The 15087-nt window shown below is 48.2% G+C and overlaps 1 protein-coding gene across 2 annotated transcripts in view; it reads right to left on the bottom strand.

Moving 5' to 3' along the window:
- Positions 1-15087, bottom strand: part of HK1 (hexokinase 1) — a 50182-nt gene that overhangs the window by 3254 nt on the left and 31841 nt on the right. For both annotated transcript variants that reach the window (XM_052798513.1, XM_052798514.1), the window contains 12 exons: positions 14728-14827; positions 14453-14636; positions 14079-14234; positions 11778-12011; positions 9926-10230; positions 9185-9333; positions 8962-9081; positions 7586-7681; positions 6497-6596; positions 3908-4091; positions 1657-1812; positions 701-934 (listed from right to left, as the gene is read on the bottom strand). In XM_052798513.1, the coding sequence (XP_052654473.1) occupies positions 701-934; positions 1657-1812; positions 3908-4091; positions 6497-6596; positions 7586-7681; positions 8962-9081; positions 9185-9333; positions 9926-10230; positions 11778-12011; positions 14079-14234; positions 14453-14636; positions 14728-14827 (2018 nt within the window). The remainder of the gene's footprint in view (positions 1-700; positions 935-1656; positions 1813-3907; positions 4092-6496; positions 6597-7585; positions 7682-8961; positions 9082-9184; positions 9334-9925; positions 10231-11777; positions 12012-14078; positions 14235-14452; positions 14637-14727; positions 14828-15087) is intronic.

Raw genomic sequence — 15087 nt, 5'->3', positions numbered from 1 at the left:
GGAGGTCCCGCAGCACTTGCGGAGCGTAGCACTGCCACAGGCCTTTGCGGTGCTCCCCTTCTCACCGGGGAAAGAACTAAACTGCTGGAAACTAGGGTGGATTTGAAGACTGGGAGCAGTGGGAGTTAAGGGAAAAAAGCACCTGCATCCTACCCCTGCCTCTCTGTCTGTATGGGGTGAACCCGGATTGCTAGCACCAGAGCAAAGGGGAGAGAAGAGACCATGTACAGTTGCCTCCTTCCCACCCATCTCCCTCCATACACACCAAAGATGGGCACTAGTCCTCTCCTCCTGCCGCCAGCTCTTTTAGACTCCTGCCCTCACCTGCTATTGCTTCGCAGCAGCCCATCTCCTCTACACACTGAACAGAAACATCCTCCAAAGAGGCACCAAGCATTTCAGCACTGCTCTGTCACTGCCTTTTCATAGGCAAGAGATCTCTCCCTTGCTGTGCGGCTTCCAACTTGTTCAGCAAGCTGCGTCCCCTTCAGTTTGTCACTGCCCCAAGAATCCTTCACAAGTCCTTCCTGACCCTCTCGTTGCCCTTCAGAAAGCCCTGACCACCCCTGATTAAGACTTCTTTGCCCTGGCTCTTACCCTAGCAAGTAAGAGAGCCCAGTTTGGTGCATCAAGAGAAAGGATATACAAGCAACGCGCTACAGATCCCAGGCAAAAAAATGCTGAGATGGTGAATACTCACTGTGGATGTAGTTTGTACAGAGTCCCATCCACACCAACCGTTATCTCCAGGTGCTCTAATCCTCTGTTCTCCCTAATTTTATCTACAACCGCAGCCATTCCAGCGCCGCACAACTGAGCTGCTCGCCTCGACACCGCTCCACACACAGTCTTGACAATGATACTGTCATCGCAGGTGCTGTTGAGCCCCAGCTGCTGGAGGATGGCTCGCACCTGCAGCAAGGCTAACCTGTCACTGCAGAAGCAGAAGAGCACAGTGTTAAATTAGATGTTTCCCTCAGTCAAGCCACTGCCACCCACATGCACCCAGCATCCATGCACCCACAGCAGGCAGCAGCCTTTCCTGCCAGCGCAAGAGACCTCGGGGAATGCAAATTCATTCACCCCAGCACCATGCTGCAGTGCAGGAGAGGGGCGCAGGCAGCAAGGGAGGCTCCAAGTCCAGCTCTTCATTGCTTCCCTTTCTCTTTTCTTACCAAAGGGCATTTCAGGAAAATATTTTTCATGACCAACTTGGGGTTTTTCCTCCCATAAAGACTCAACAGACTTTGAGATTGCTTTAAAATACAGAGTCCGAGCAACAAAGACACAAAAATATCCAGTAAAAAAGTGCTCATTCAGCTAGTGTTATTTCAGTTCAACAATTATAGCTAGACACACAAGGGGCACAGCAAAATGACTTGATTTCCAAGCAAGCAAATGAAATGATACAGTAAGGGAATCCCTGACAGCCCTTCCCATTATTTAGCAGTGAGCATTGCTAGAAATTCAGGTGATGTTGTAAGAGTCCTTCTGCACATGCGCACGCTCCTACTGAAACCAAAATTATCTCTGGAGAACCACAAAACTTCTCTGGAGAGTGACAGCTCTCCAGCTGTCCCTCCCCTCCAGCAGTGTCACCAGATGAGAGTTACCACACTATTCCACTCTAAACAGCCTCCCATGCAGTGCTCTTACCTCTCAATCTGAGAAAGGAACTTGGTTTCAAAGATATGTCTGGTCTTCAGCGTCTCTGAAATCTGGCCTCTGAACAGGAACCCCCGTTTGGTGAAGTCAATCAAAATATTGCGGACTATTTCCCCCAGGTACATCCCACTGATCATTTTCTCGTACCTGCAATGAAAGACAGCGGCACAGCTCAGAGGGACGCTGCTCACATTTGCAAAGGCAGCATCGCAGCTGCGTTATCAGCCAGGTGTCCTGCCCACACACATTGGGGACATGAAATACACAATCTGATTTACAGAGAATGGCCATTTACTAGAAAAACTGGGCAAGAAAAAGCATGAAGACTCAGTGGGAAGCCTTGTGAGCCCATCTACAAACACTCCATCTATTCCTCACTACCATGTTCCCCCAGCCAGGCAGTTGTTAATGACGGCTGGTACTTCTCCCAGATGGAAGGAATGAAAACCTGTTGCCAGACAGCAGAACAATGCCCAGATGAAAGCCAGATTTGCCATGCATCTCCCAGTGACAGCCCTGAGTGGACCCCAGGGAAAACTTGTCTCCACCGCACAACATTTGGGAGCCCTCCTGAAGCACAGCTGAAACCTTCCACAGAAAAAGCTCAGTGGCTCCCTGCAGAAAATTACAGGAAAACCACAAGGTACAGTCACTGCGAGTGCAGTGTTTCTAAGGGAGTCCTGTGCTGCAAAACCCGTGAAAGATAAAACATGCGAAAAAGTATGTCCGGCATGTTCGCAGGATCGCTGACCTGTAAACTAGCAAGCTGGGGGTCCACGGTTGGTTTATGCTTTTCAGTTAATTCCAGCACCTGGTTTCCAGTAGTCCAAAAACCAGAGCGAGGAACCAAGCTGGCTTGAACCCCTTGTCCCCCACTTTGCAGACATGACCCGAGTTTCCCACTTGCAGGCCTGCCCCCAGGCTAGAGAGAGGGAATACCTTCCACTTGCAGACCTCTTCCCAGCACACGACAAGGAGCAGTCCATGAGCGATGCTCGGCACAAGTACAGGGCAGCCTTGTGCTGAGGAGGGCAGGAATCTGCTTTGCGCTCCTTCCTCTTCCAAATCATTCTGGTTTGAATGGAGCATTTTGGGGTCCGTAAGCTGTGCCCTTACAAATGAGAACTAAACACTTTTCCATTTCTTGAAAAGTGCATTGAGTGATGCATCCTTTATTTCACCTCCTGAAGCTCTAAAGCAGGGTTTCTGCCCTGGATTGAGCAGAGCCCAGCACGCCATCCTGCTGGAAGCAGGCCATGCAGTCCATTTAGTATTATGAGCTCTCTCAGGCTTGTACTCAGCAAGTGTCCTTCCTCTTGAGTGCCTAACTCTCTCTGGAATAAATTATTCCCTCTGGCAGTCTCCGCTACTGCCTTTGGCTGCTTAGTCCACACCATCTCTGCCGCTGCATCAAGCTCGCTCAGCATCTGCCTCTCTGGGTCTGTTTGTGCCCTAACTTCTAAAGAGCTTCCCAAGGGACCTGCCAACTTGTCTGCATCCCCCAGGTTTTCAGGCAGATTTACTCTAATCACAAAATCTTTTTAAAAGCTCCTGGCATCAAAGCATTGCTGCAGAGAAATTATGAAAAACTGTAGTCTGGGCATGCAGCAGTCTCAGCCCAGTTTTATCGGTGCTGGGTACACCTCCTTGTCAGCCCTTTCTTGAAGGGGACAGGAAGGCACTTGCCCGAACAAGAGCTGGGCCCCCAAAAGGGGACCAACCTCCAGGGCCAAGAAAGGCAGGTCCTCTAACGTGACATATTTCATCCAGAAAATTGCCTGAAGTCAGAGCTGGCTGCAACTGCTAGAAAGCTCCTGACCGCTTCAGACTCAGCAGCTCCAAGCTCCAACCATGCTGGCTCATCTAGGCTGAGGATTTCTAGAGGCAGAGCCCTCTACAAACAGAGTTCAGCTAAAAGAGATTAAACTGAGACAAGAGCAAAAGAACGACAAGCCATCTTAACCCCCTCAGTACAACACAGGCTGAGAAAAAGGGTGTCTCAGTAATTTCAAGACTCTTGAAGTTCTCACCAAAAACCCTGCTGCAGTCCCATGGCAGCAAATAAGCTGCAAAAAAGCAGCGACCAGAAAAAGCACAGAAGAGGAGATCCCACAGGATAGCAGGGCTGCAGTCATTTTCCACTCTTAACCTCTCCCTTCTCCAACTGGGAGAAATCCCATTCTCTTTAAAAGCATTTAAGGCAGCCTGGCTTATACTTAGCACACCATTTATCCTGCAGTACCTTTGCTTTCCAGCATTTAGTGAATAGTCATCAACTGCTTTGTCATATATTGTCCTGATATCGTCCAGGCATCCATTATCCCCGAACGCTCCCCACTCCGTGTTCACACACATCCGTCCTTGCTCACCATCCACCATCTCTATGTTTCTCATCTCTTCCATGTAACAGGCATTGCTGCCAGTTCCTGAAAGAAGAAAATACTGAAATTACTCTGTTTGGAACAAAACGACACTAGAACAAGCACAACAGCCCTGACAAAACCTTCTGGGGGACCTTGAAAGTGCTTTTTCTGAATGGTGAAGTAAAATCATCATTTGAAATGTCACAAAACCCCCCCACAATCTTCAGTAATCCTAAATCGAAGGAGAATATTACTGCTGCAGTGCACCACTCAGGGTGGCTCAGAGGAGAGGCTCACCCAGGCCAGCTGGGCTGAGGGTCCCATGCTATAGGGAGGAGCAGCAGTGCAGCACTTTTGGCACACCAACCCTCGTGTGCTTCTGAACCCAAAACCACAGCAAGCAACCAGCTGGATTTTGAAGTTAGGAACCACCTTCCACAAAGCCTACGGACCCACAAAATTCAGGGGAAAATTTGCCGAACTGAAAACCTCAGCAAGTTCTGAGGCATGGGGCAAAGAAAACCCCAAGGGTTTTACCAGCTAATTGCAGGGTATTTTTTAGTTCTTGCTTGGTTTTTTGCTGATTCAAATTGCTTAAATAGTTTCTCCAGCAGGAAAGTTACTTCCATGTTGAAATGATGCCATATCTGATTCTGCTTAAAGGGGATCCTGAGGAGCGTGGCAACTACGAAGTGCTCCATGTACACAGAGACCTTAGGGAGCAAAGCTTTATTAGCAAAGAGAGGCAGCTTTTGCTGCTACCTGGGGCAAAAGTTTTCTTGAAATTGCCTACTGAACTCTCATTTAAACCTGCATCACAGATTCTACACCAATTATATCAGCAAGTCTCTGCTGATCTTTGCGATCTTTTTTAGGGTACTATATCAATAAAGTCTGAGCAAAAATAGATCCTCCCACAGTACTTGCCTGCTGCAGGAGAGCTGAGCCACAGCATGGGCTCGGAGGGGGAAAGTCTGGGCTTGCAGACCGAGACCCAGGTTTGCAGGACTAAACCAGACCAAACCCAGTTGTGGACCATCGGCACTGGCCAACCTCCCAGCACCAAGTCTCGTCATCCAGAATGAGCTAAGTAAGGGCTGCCTAAATATGTGGATACCTATTCAATACAGGCTGTTAGACTGACAGGCTTTTAGATGATCTCCTGTTGCCAGCAGATGAAAAGCAGAGACCTGGTCTCATCAGTGGCAGTTTCCAAAGTATTCAGCAGTGAAGACTCAAACCATCGCCTCTCCTGGGCGGGAGAGGTGTCACCAGGCAGAGACAGGGCACCAGCATGACATGAACTCACCCTTGCAAGAATATTTTTCCCTGCCAAGCAACAGCAGGGAAGTTCACCCACCTCCCTGCACTGGGGAGAGCAGGGCGACTGCCAGCTCATGCAGGTTCCTCAGCAAGCACCATCAATCTGGCCAAGGCAATTCAGGCAGGGCAGAGGGAGCTGTCAGACCCCCAGGGCTTTCGCTCTCATTATCCCAGATATACCCAGGCCACCTCCAACCCCCTGCTCTGCATGCAGACACGCTGGCTGGAGAGCATTTCTGGCAGGGCTGCAGGAGACGGTCCTCAGATGATGCTCTCAGCACCCCAAGGACATGCTGTCCTTCCTGTAGGGAACTCTGTCCCTGAAAACACGGCACCGATGGAGCTGCGCAGACACAGCTTCCTACCCACGCTGCGCTGTGCTGACTCATCCTGGACATTTTCCAACTGTCTGGAGGAGAAATTGGTGGCTTTTTTTTTTCCTACAAGCCACCTCACAACTGAAAGCGTTCTTACAGCTTGCAGGTGCCTTGTCCCCTTCTCTCCCACCGACAACTCATTTCTCTGGAGAGCTTTGGGAATTCATACCGCCCCATGCTTCAGGCACCCCAAGCGTGGCATTTGCAAAGGCAGCGGCAGTTGCCTGTGGAATTATTTCAGCTGTCTCACTGCTGGGAAGGGAGCTATCAGTCGCTGCACTTTGTCTATCAGAGCCTTCCATCACATGCCATTCGGGAATTGTGGCTGTGCTTTACAAGTTTATTCTGAGAGACCACATGCTTGAGGGAAGCTGTGGGCTACCTGAACACCCCGGCAGGGAAACTCTCACGGGCTAAAGTAACAGATACTCCAGGAGCTGGTGAGGCTACCTGAGCCCACATTTGCTTGCTTCACAAGCAGCGCAGTGCCTTTCCCAGATAAAACAGGCAGGATTTGTTCAGCATTACAGCCTGTGCTTATCTCAACTGACTGTAGACAGAACTAAGCTGGCTGTTGAATTTTGCTCTTAACAACTTCATGCAGCTTGCTTCTGAAGGGATAGTTGTTAATCTCAAAATCTTTCAGTCCTGGACACCCTAGCTATATTTTCAGTTAACCACAGGGATGTCTCCATGAGCACACAGACAGATGTGTCGACATGCTGTTTAATAAAAAAGTGCCAAAGAAAAAGCAGCTCTAACACATACCCACAATGAGTCCGATTTCACAGTTTGGGTCTTCATAAGCACAAGTCATCATTGTCCCCACCGTATCATTCACCACAGCCACCACATCCAAGTCAAACTCCTTTGGAAGAGAGAAATACAACAGTGAGAACTCTGGGTTTGGGGCAACCCCTCACACAAAAGGGGACACAAAAGGAGCACACAGCTGTCAAAATACACTGGAAACAAACAACTGAAAATTGAGTTGATTTTATAGCCTGATTCTACACATGCGAAAATAGGAACTTAATCTACCAGCAGGTAGCTAAGGCTCCTTGCATACTCTACTTAGGATAGACTATGTCTTCAGAAGAAAGTATATTCCTGGCTATTCTCTTTGGCTTTATCTAAGTACAGATCTTGTATATAGGCACATGGTAGAGGGCTATTACCATTCTGTATTACAGCAGTGCAGTAGCAAATCCAGTAGCAAAGGTTTTTAAGACCTCCTTTTCACTTGCTGATAAAAACTCTGAATAATGCTCTCCTCAGGCTATTTTTCTTCCCTTCCTAGAAAGTTTCGGCTAAGCTGCTTCAGGCTTTTTCAAGATAAGGGTTGGGAGGGGGGGAAACTGTCATTTAGGGTGCACTGAGGTGCATTCCTACAATCACTATATTGAAAACTCCTGCTTTCTTCATGCTCTGATGCAGTGAAAATTGCCACAGAGTTTGACAGAAGCCTTGTGAGTTCTACCAAATTTAGAAAGTTAGAAGCCTCTGGGGAAAAAACCAAGCAATGAAACAAAATCCCCAGTGTAACTCATTTTGAGTAGCAGTTTCGGTTTGGCGGCTGAACTCTCGATTTCCACTGTGTACCGTCTAGACTGTCCTACGTGGTGGTCAGGCTACATGTAAGCATCAGAACCAACACAGCAACATGGCATCAGAGGCTGCTGTACCTGGACCTGCTGCAAGGCAAACGCCTTCTGTGCAGGACAGGAGGCACAGCCCGTGTCGTCAAGGCACAGAAAGCCTGCGAGAGGGAGCCATCCTGACCCATGAGGTCTGTCAAATCTGAAGGGGAGGGAGAAGTAGGAGGAGAAAAAGAAAACAAAACCAAAGAAAAATCACCTCTCTTCTTTTAATTCCTTCTCTAAGCAAATACACCACATCTTCTCCCTCACAGTCTGTAGCTTTGAAGCCTTTTGTCCAATTGAGAAGGATACCCTAAAAAGAAAGAAAATAGGTTATCAAGTTTCCTGGTGCACTACAGATTGCCCCCAAAATCCTACAATCCTCCAAGGGACAATCACTGAGCATTTCTATCTGATTACTTCCCTGCGTGCGCCCACCTCCCCAGCCCGTAAAAGCACAAAATCACAACGCTTCACACAGGTGACCACAGGTTATTGCACACTGCAGCTCTCACCCGACAGTCCCAGCAAATGGCCAGGAATATTTATGGTCAGTCAGTACACAGACTCATAGGGGCCCTCAGCTCAAGGAGGAGGTTCTCCAGTATTCACCAACACGGGTGCTACGTTTTGCTGAACAACCTGTCTTCTCTCTCAGTCATACTCCAAAGTCTCCCTGGCTTGACCAAGCCTCCTATCATCAGCAAGATGACATCATTCTAGAGCTGGACATTTGAAGGCTGCTCCTAACATCACTGCCTATTTCCTCCTTCCTTATATACGAATATTAATCTTATTTTCACTAAGACTCAAATGATATTCTGTACACTTGATATTTCAAATGCTTTAGTGTAAGGTTACACAGCAGAGTCTCTATGAAAATGAATATCGCTTTACATATGTGGAATTTGCACCTTAAGCAACTAATCATGCTTGGTCTCCAAATTTCTAGAGCAATGCAACAAACTCAAAAAAGTGACAGAAACAACAAACTCAAAAAAATAAGCGTGACAGAACATATGCCTTTCTTCAAAAAAGTGCTAAGTAGACAGGAAACTATTAACAGCTGCACAGGTGGAGTTGGTGGAAGTATGTGGCAGTGAAGGAGTTAAACATGAAAGCAAAAAGAAAAAGGGTACACTTGACAGGCACATGCTGCAGGCTACACTGTCACCCTTAGGGTGACATAGCCGAGCAGGTCCTGGTCCATCCGCTCCATCCGGTGAGACCAGATCAGCTGGGGAACAGGCACTGGCAGCAGGGATGGACTTTTGCTTACTGCTCGCAAAAGCAGGGAAGTATCACTGTCCAGCAGGTTTATACGACTGGAAAAAACATGGTACCTTAAAAAAGGGATATCACCACTGTGGAAAATTTAAATGCTCTTATCTGTCACAGCCATGGGCTAAGCAGCATTTGCATTACTCCCTTTAAAGGAACTATTTATAGGAGCAGCTGTACTGGTCAGGGTCAGAGCATGAACCCTCCCCTTGTACAACCTCCCTGTAAGTGTCACGTAGATGATATGAAGGCAGAGAAATCAGGCCCTAGCATTAGCACAACAGCAGATTCAAAAGATACTACGGAACTTACAGCATCCAGACTGGTCTGCTTGCAAGGGAAGGAAAACGTGAAGCCTAGAGGAAGACGTGCGCCTTTTATCCCCATATAATCCAGGAAGTCAGAAATGCAGGTAACAATGTGATCAAACAGCTTTAAAGAGAAAAGTCATGCATTTGAAATTGTACATGTTACACGCTGTTAAAAAGGTATTTAAAAAGCAGCAGTGCTGCAAAAGAGAAACACAAATACTCACCTCTTCTCCTGTTCCCTGCATCACCTCTATGGGAATGGCATAGATCTTGTTGTGCATCTCAACTGTTCTCCTTTTACCGCTGCGGATTTTCACCAGCAAAACTCTAAAGTTTGTCCCTCCAAGGTCAAGTGCCAAAAAGTCTCCGTTCTCTGTAAAAGAATATGTGTATATATTTAAAGAACCATAAGTAAAACCTAAAAAAGTGCTTTCCCCAGAAAGCACTTTCATATAAAGTCTCTTAGAAACTCAGTTGGGTAGATCTTCATCAAAGGAGGATTTTAGATGCTGCTCTGATTATTCCAGCCCTTTTTTTTTTTTGTGGTTGTTGGTTTGGTTTGGTTTTAAACCAATAAGGGAAAGAGGACCCATACAACTGTTCCCTGAGGGAAAGCAGAAATTTGGCCAGCCACCCTGAAATGCAAAGAACTGCCCAGGCTTGCGAACAGGGTTCGGATGGGTTTGGATTGTGAGCCCAGCTGTGATTTTCTCCCCCCAGGCCATGGCTTGCTTGCACCCTCGGGCAAGGACATAGGGCCAGGCTGCCAGCAACCAGCACAAGGGCAAGTGCAGGCTGCCCTGCTCAGGGCTGAGATTTCCTCCTTTGCACCACTCAGGAGGCTCCTCTTCCATTGCACCAGATCTGTTCACCCTCCACCAAATCCAAACCCCACCGCTGGGAGCCCATTTTGGGCACCCCTCAGCTGAGCCGGTGCCCTCAGTCCAGCGAGGGCATGCCTCTACCTGTCCCATCCGGCGTGCTGCGGACGAAGGTGGGCAGCATTTTCACTTTGGCAGTCTCGTGAGTCTTCTTCTTCAGCCCCGCTTCCATCTCCGCCCTCATCCTCTTCTTCACCTGCAGCAGCTGCTCGTGGGTGAGCTTGAACTCAGCCAGTGTCTCGTCGATGAGCCGGTGCTGTTCCGCCAGCCGGTATGCCACCGCCGTCACCATCGCTGCTCCCTTCCCACTGCCGCTCTCCGACAGCAGGAACCGCACTTCTGAGTCAGGCACCAAGCGCCGGGTGGTTTTGTGCAAGCGCCGGGCATACCTGCGGGGAGGGGAGGCTGCAAGCCCGCCGTCTGCTTTACCTCCCCCACGGCCCCCAAAATTTATGCTGCCAACAAGGACAGACCGCAAAGGAAGCAGGAAGCCTCATCACACCCGAACTAGCTACAGCCTCCCAAGCAGGAAAGAGCAGTTCTTCCCTATGGCCTCTTTCCTCCTGAACTTCTAAGAAAAGCCAGCAAAAAGCAGGGGGGAGCATCAGAGTCTCATCCCCTGAACCTGACCCTAGGTGGGAGAAACCCCCAGGCTCCAATCCCCTCTCCTGGGGTCATCAAGCTGTCCTGAACTCACTGGTTTAGATGGTGTGGGGAAACAGTTCAGAAACAGAAATTGCCCATGTATGTTATCTTAACACACCCTAGACCTGCCCATCCGGAAAAGCTAGTCAAAATAGCATTCTTGCAAATTTTTTTGTTTGCCAAAATTTTACGTTTTTCTTTAACTAAGGAAAGTACTTTTTTTAACAAAATAATGAGAAACTGGAAATGAAACGTTAAACATATTTCTCCTTTCAAAAATTCCCTCATAAATGACACTCAGCCCTCCCAGCCAGCTCCAACGACAAGGTACGGCCTGTATGCTCTGCCTCTGCTCCCCTTCGGTACCCACAGCTAAATCCTACAGCCGAGACTGGAAACTGACTTGTTATCACCATGAAATAAAAGCCTTTTACCACGTGTGCATAAATCACACCTGCACACTGCAGATTTCTTCCATTTCTTTATCCTGAACTTGGAAACCCTTACGCAGGTGCTGCTCTCCCAGCGCACACAGGCCAGCAGCCTCTCCCAAACATCCACAGCATTAGGGCTTGGGCACTGGGGTTATTTTTGACACTAAGACTCACACCGAACTCCGTTACCAGGATCAGGTACACCCACAGCAGAAGAGCTCAAGTTCCTCTCTGATTTCTATGTAAATCTAAGCAGCTGTTTGATTAAAAATGTAACTTTCAAGGTGGGGAAAAACAAGACAAAGATAGTTTTTAAAAAGCCACGGAAACGTAAGCACCAATTTTTTCCCCTGGTTTCCAAGTATATCTTCAGAAAAGACTGAAAAAAAATAGGGTTTAGCACAGTCATTTTCAAAACAACTAAGTTTAAATTAAAAATGGAGATCAAGGTGCATTAATGCACTTCTCATCAAAGCCCAATCCATGGGCACAAAAGTAATATTTTGTACAAAGAAACTCACCTTCCAAGAGGTCTATTGAAATCCCTTAAGGTATGTACTCAAACCACCATAGTTTTCACCGATATTGCAGTATCCAATTACTCAGGGTTTTGGTTCTTTTCTTTGTGGTTTTGTTGGGTTTTTTTAAAATGTCACCCTACTTCTTCACTTGAAGACAACTCTCCTTTCCACTAAGCTCCCCATCTCAGACCAAACTCCCACACCCACATTTCAGGTTCCTCATCTCACACCCAAACCGCACGCCTGGGTGATGTCCTGGGGTTATGTGCTCGACCCTTTGCAAACCAGAGGCCGTGGCAGGTGAAGAGTGTCAAGGGCAGGAGCGGAGGGACTCACTGCGGATGCATCTTGTAGAGGGAGCCGTCAACCCCCACGGTGGTCCGGAGGCGGCCGACCCCTTTGTTATCCCGCAGCTGGTTGAGGATGGCACCCAGCGTAGAGGCTACCAGGTTGGCCGAGCGGAAGGACACGATGGTGCAGACGTGCTGGACGGCGATGCAGTCCTCGTGGGACGGCTCCACCCCCAGGCGGGTTAAAATTTCTTTGGCTTTGTTCAAACCTTCTTTGCTCCTATAAAGAAGAGAGAGCAGTAATGGGTACTCCTTAGTGGGGGAGCTATAAAATGCAGGACTGAGGTGCATCCAACCATGGGTGTCCCTGCCTGCGGTTTGAGAAAGGGATTAGAAAGAAAATTTATTAAGAGATCTGGACTGGGAAGCTCCATGATACTTGAAATAAAGTGCTCTAAATATGCATTCATTCGCAGATAGAAACAGCTTTCCATTAAAGCCTGATGCAAACATGCAACCTACAAACCATGTAATTCCAGATACTACAGCAGCCACCCTATGGGCAGGATTACTCCCATATGTACCCAAGAGCCTGCCCTCCTTCAAGTTCGTTTCCCACAAGGCAAGAGGCACATCACGTCACTGGAAACGTGTCCAATGCTAATTGTGTGCAAGTCTCTCCAACACAGACCACATTTTCGTTGTGCCAGATGATCAGACCAAATCTCGTACCGAGCAAGCTTCCTGTACTCTGAAAGTGAATGCGTGAAGCATGGGACCAGGACCAGGACCAGCCCCATCCTGTGGAGCCAGGGCATCCCCCAGGAGCACAGCACGTCCAGTAGCTCTGGTTGCAGTTGGTCCAACAGCACCAGACCCAAAGCAGAGCAGCAACCTCATGACAGCTCCTTCAGTGCACCCCCAAGAAAATCAGCAACTTCCAAACACTTACACAGACCTGGAGGAATTAAATGCTTTTTCACCAGACTGATGCTTTAAACTTCAAACAGCTTCTCTCTGGAGCAGGAAGCACCAGCCCCACAATTCAGCACAGGCCTGAGCATACGCGTAATCCCACACCCGCTCGCTCATATGTCTCAATAAATAAAGCCCAGTGTGAAAAACAAAACCCTGAGCGAAGGTCGCCTAAGTGATTTCATCCTAATGGGTCTCTTTTCAGGCTTTTACAACCTCACTGAATTTCTGTCTCTCGCACTGCATTTTCCCTCATTAGCACCCAGCCTGAGAGCAAAGTTTCTGGCAAAACTTATCCACGTCCAGCTCAGTCATTTCCCAGACAAAAACACAAGGAGTGTATCTTGTCATTACTAACTGCACTCCATACATCTTTTTAAGGACTCTTGCATCTTGCTAGCATCAACCAGAAATCTGAAGCTGCACAGGGATGTGCCCCCTAATTATAACCAAAGTGCTCTTCAGGAAGTAAGGTGGGATTTCAGGGCAAATTTTGCTCTTAGTAACTGAACTTCTCAATAACTGCATTTTTCTTATTGTTGTTTAACATTACATGGGTCCATTACACGGACCTCTGTAGTTAAGAGAAATGAACACACACATTTAATGGAAAGCTGTTCAGGTAAGACAGTCTGCCTGTAAAACGGGGTGGAGGGGGGAGACAGGAGTCAAACGGGGCAGGGGGCAACAGGCATTGTAGAAGTTACTGGCTGTTCCCTTGGCGATGCACTCGCAATCAATAGTACCTCTATATGTGTGCAGCAAAATCAGCAGCGTTTTGAAAAGAAAAGCCAGCCCAATGACTACAGTACAAACTATCCCAGTGATGTGAATTTTAAAAACGCAGGGGGAAGAGCCAGTAAGTACTGACCAAAGGGGTGATGACACCGTAAGAAACCAACTGGCGCATAGCTCAGAGGTCACCATGTAGCACCCGGCACTGCCTACGAGACTGAATGCTCTGCCTTGTCACGCTTGTTTTCTTTCTGCCCAGCGATCCCGTGGATACAGCAAGGAGCAACACAAGTATTTGCCTGGAGGCACTAAGCCAATTCACTCCCATGGTTAGCTGCAGGGTAGCAACTTCTGAGTTTTTGCAAGCAGGGTGAGAGGTAGCACAGCACATGCCCTGTAGCTACACAGACTGGTAGGCTTTCATAGATCCTCCCAACACAGAAAAAGGGAGAAATCTTAGGGAGGAGGTCACAAGACTGTCTGCTGGGGATCCCCACTTGCCAGCTCTGCACCTGTGCTGGAGGATGGCAGCCAACCCCAATGCAGCACATCTCCCCGCAAAGCAAAAAGAGGTGCTGGAAAATTAATATTCAAAGTCACTGTGAAACCCAGGGGGTGAAAAGGGATAGGTACTCACTTTTCTATGGCGGAAACGTGCTTTGTCTCAAACTTCCCTTTGGTGAGAAGCTCAGGAGTGATTCTCCCCTCAAAGAGCAGCCCCTCCTTGGCCATCTTCACCAGGATGAGCCTTACCAGCTCCCCCATGTACAGCCCGCTGACCATCTTCTCAAATCTGCAGGAGAGGACAGCAGCAGTCACCCACCGATCCGTGGGCAACAAAGGGAGGCAGAGCCCAGCTGTGCCACCACACCACCCAGCCCAGCCTGCAGTTTGCCTCACCACGGGCAAAGTCGAGCCTTCTTGGACTGCTGCATTCATAACACAAGTGGAAAAGGGAGCACAGAGCAGAAAACAAAAGCAGCAAAGCTCACAAATAACTGCCTCACTCACAGCTGCTTCCCAGGATTAAGGGATCCACGGTCGATCTCTCGATCAAACTCGGTCCTGATGTCTTCTAGTGAACCATCATCTCCAAAGGCCCCCCATTCCGTGTTAATGCACATCCTGCCCTCGTCGCCTTCCACCAGGTCAATGTGCCGCATCTCCTCCATGTAACAGGCATTGGTACCAGTGCCTTTAGGGAAAGGATATCAGAAGGTGCTAACCAAACAGGCCAGGCAAAGGGAGAAAAGTCACGTGCATGCTGCAGCAGCAATGTGCGTTACCAATGATCAAGCCAACTTCGCAACGCTGGTCATCAAAACCACAGGTCATCATAGTCCCGACGGTGTCATTCACAACAGCCATGATATCTGCATCGTAGTCCTGATGGAGGAACAAAACGTTACTTGGGCCATATGGCTTCTCTGGAAAAACACTGCTTGTGTTTATCACTGGTTCACTTACATCAACTAATTTCACACAGAACAGGAGACAAACAGTATGTCTGAATACCACAGCTCATCTTTTTAAATATCACCTGTTCTGTCTGCCAGTTCCCTATCCCACGTACCCAAGAAGACAATGAGAGCACACTAATGCACCAGGCAAACAATAAAACAGCAGTAGCATAATTCGAGAGAGCA

The sequence above is a fragment of the Harpia harpyja genome, chromosome 10 (assembly GCF_026419915.1).
Source record: "Harpia harpyja isolate bHarHar1 chromosome 10, bHarHar1 primary haplotype, whole genome shotgun sequence".
Taxonomy (NCBI): Eukaryota; Metazoa; Chordata; class Aves; order Accipitriformes; family Accipitridae; genus Harpia; species Harpia harpyja.
Note: the sequence above shows the minus strand (reverse complement) of the source record. Positions and strands in the feature narration are given on the sequence as shown.